The sequence below is a fragment of the Prosopis cineraria genome, unplaced genomic scaffold (assembly GCF_029017545.1).
Source record: "Prosopis cineraria cultivar Desert tree isolate PC_DT_omini unplaced genomic scaffold, ASM2901754v1 PC16, whole genome shotgun sequence".
In the NCBI taxonomy this organism is placed as follows: Eukaryota; Viridiplantae; Streptophyta; class Magnoliopsida; order Fabales; family Fabaceae; genus Prosopis; species Prosopis cineraria.
Window position 1 is genome coordinate 431,775 of NW_026555347.1, and position 1,824 is coordinate 433,598.

At 46.4% G+C, this 1,824-nt stretch overlaps 1 protein-coding gene across 1 annotated transcript; it reads right to left on the reverse strand.

Annotated features, from left to right (window-relative positions):
• Positions 1-551: 551 nt before the first annotated feature.
• Positions 552-860, reverse strand: LOC129294868 (ribosomal protein S19, mitochondrial-like). The gene has a single exon (XM_054933357.1). The coding sequence runs from the start codon at positions 858-860 to the stop codon at positions 552-554; it is 309 nt and encodes a 102-aa protein (XP_054789332.1).
• Between the last annotated feature and the right edge of the window lie 964 nt (positions 861-1,824).

Consider the following 1,824-nt stretch of genomic DNA (forward strand, 5'->3'; position numbering starts at 1 on the left):
CATCCCGGGAATACCCGTCGGAGAGCAGAGCCTTCTCAATGGCTCTTTCTATAACGACTTGCGAGTCCAAAATCGAGTTTTTATTCTGGTCAGACACCCCCGCAAAATGAAACCCCGCGCGCTCATCTAGTTCGGCGCGACGAGTGTTGTCATCCAGTAGAGGATGGTAAGCGTCAGGGTCAGGGGCAAGAGGTTCCGCTGGGTCAGGTGCGTGGTTCACACTGGGATCGGACTGGGGTACGCGCGAAGAGCTTCCACCCTCCCATCCTGCTGCATCCATCATGTGCAAGCTGGAACCTACTACCGAACCGACGATACAATCAAGAACAAAAAAGGGAACCTCAAAACCAAGAAGCCGACTAAAGAGGAGGCGGAACGATCTCAAAAGGAGCATGGATTTCAGTTTGACCCAAAGAAGACTGAAATCCAAGCCGAGTACAAGACAAAAGGAGAGGCATACAGTACATATGACAAGAAGGAAAAATACCCTTCTTGCAATGCCTCTACTTGATCTTACCGAAATCGGATTTCCTTTGCGTGCCATATGCGCCTTATTTTGACTTTTTCTCCTTTTTTCTTCCCGCTTTAATATTTGTTCTTGAAAGTCTTCGTTTCCGTGTAGAAGCAAACTCTCCAAATTTATGACCAACTTTTCCTTCAGTGATCTTAGAACGAACAGGACTTTTTCCATTGTAAATTCGTACGGAGCAATTAACGAATTCCGGCAAAAAAATAGAAGACCGAATGGGATCAAAGAAACTAGCAGACTGATCACTAAATAGATACAAATAGGTGCAAATTCTGACATTACCAGACTTGGTTCTTTCGTTTCGCTCCTTTCCTTTCTCGCGGAGCGGCATACCGGAAAAAAAAAGAAAGATCATGATCTGGGCCTGCTTTCGACCCAATCATGATCTTTCGGGGTAGGGGGAATCGAACCCCAATATTTCATCCAGGGCCCCTCTCACGGAACATCTACAGAATCTCCGTTGGGCGAGAGCCCGGGGAGCACTAGACAACTTTTTGTACAGTTGCATTAGTATCGATTTCTATTTATTATACTATATATGTCATTTCGTTCGCCTTTGTGGTGTGGGCCCGTCAGCTTATCGATCTTGGAATGTCTACCGGACGAGATGAGATCGCCTTAGAGATGATAGAACGTGTTCAAAATCATCACCTATGCAATTTGACTTAATAGAAATGAGCTAACTCTCTCTTTTCTAAAGTTTCCCCTAAGCTGGTGAATGCACCTTAACGTTAAGAAATCTTCTTCTCTATTTCAATTGGAAGTTTCACTGGACACATCAAGGTTTTTTGCTGGAGCGAAGATGCGATAGCTTTACGAGAGGCCAAAGAAGAATAGCTTGCTCGCCCCTAGATAATAAGCAGGAGAGGAGTGAATTGCTGCCTTTCTTTATCCCGGTTTATCCCGTCTGGACCTGGCGGAGTGGGATGGGGCTAGCCCCGCAGAAGAAGAGCAGAACCCGCTGTTGCTGTCCACGAAGTAGCAAAGGGCACCCAAGAATCAACATAAGCAAAATCCGGGTAAGTGGAATCCCTTTCTCCTGAATTCGTTCCTGAAGAAGCGGAAGAGGCAGAAGAATTGGTCGACCCTTTCTTTCATCCCCGCTAGCGCTAGATTAGATCATGAAAGAGCGAAAGAGCTGAGCTAATAAGAACCCCTTGCTGCAGTAGCAGCAGAAGACGAAGCGGAGTCTGCTGCTTAATTTCCATATATAGAGGAGAGGGTTCCAGCTAACGTGCTAGCTAAGCGGTCCGGCACCGGAAACCGATGACGCGATAGGAGATTGATTCCATTCT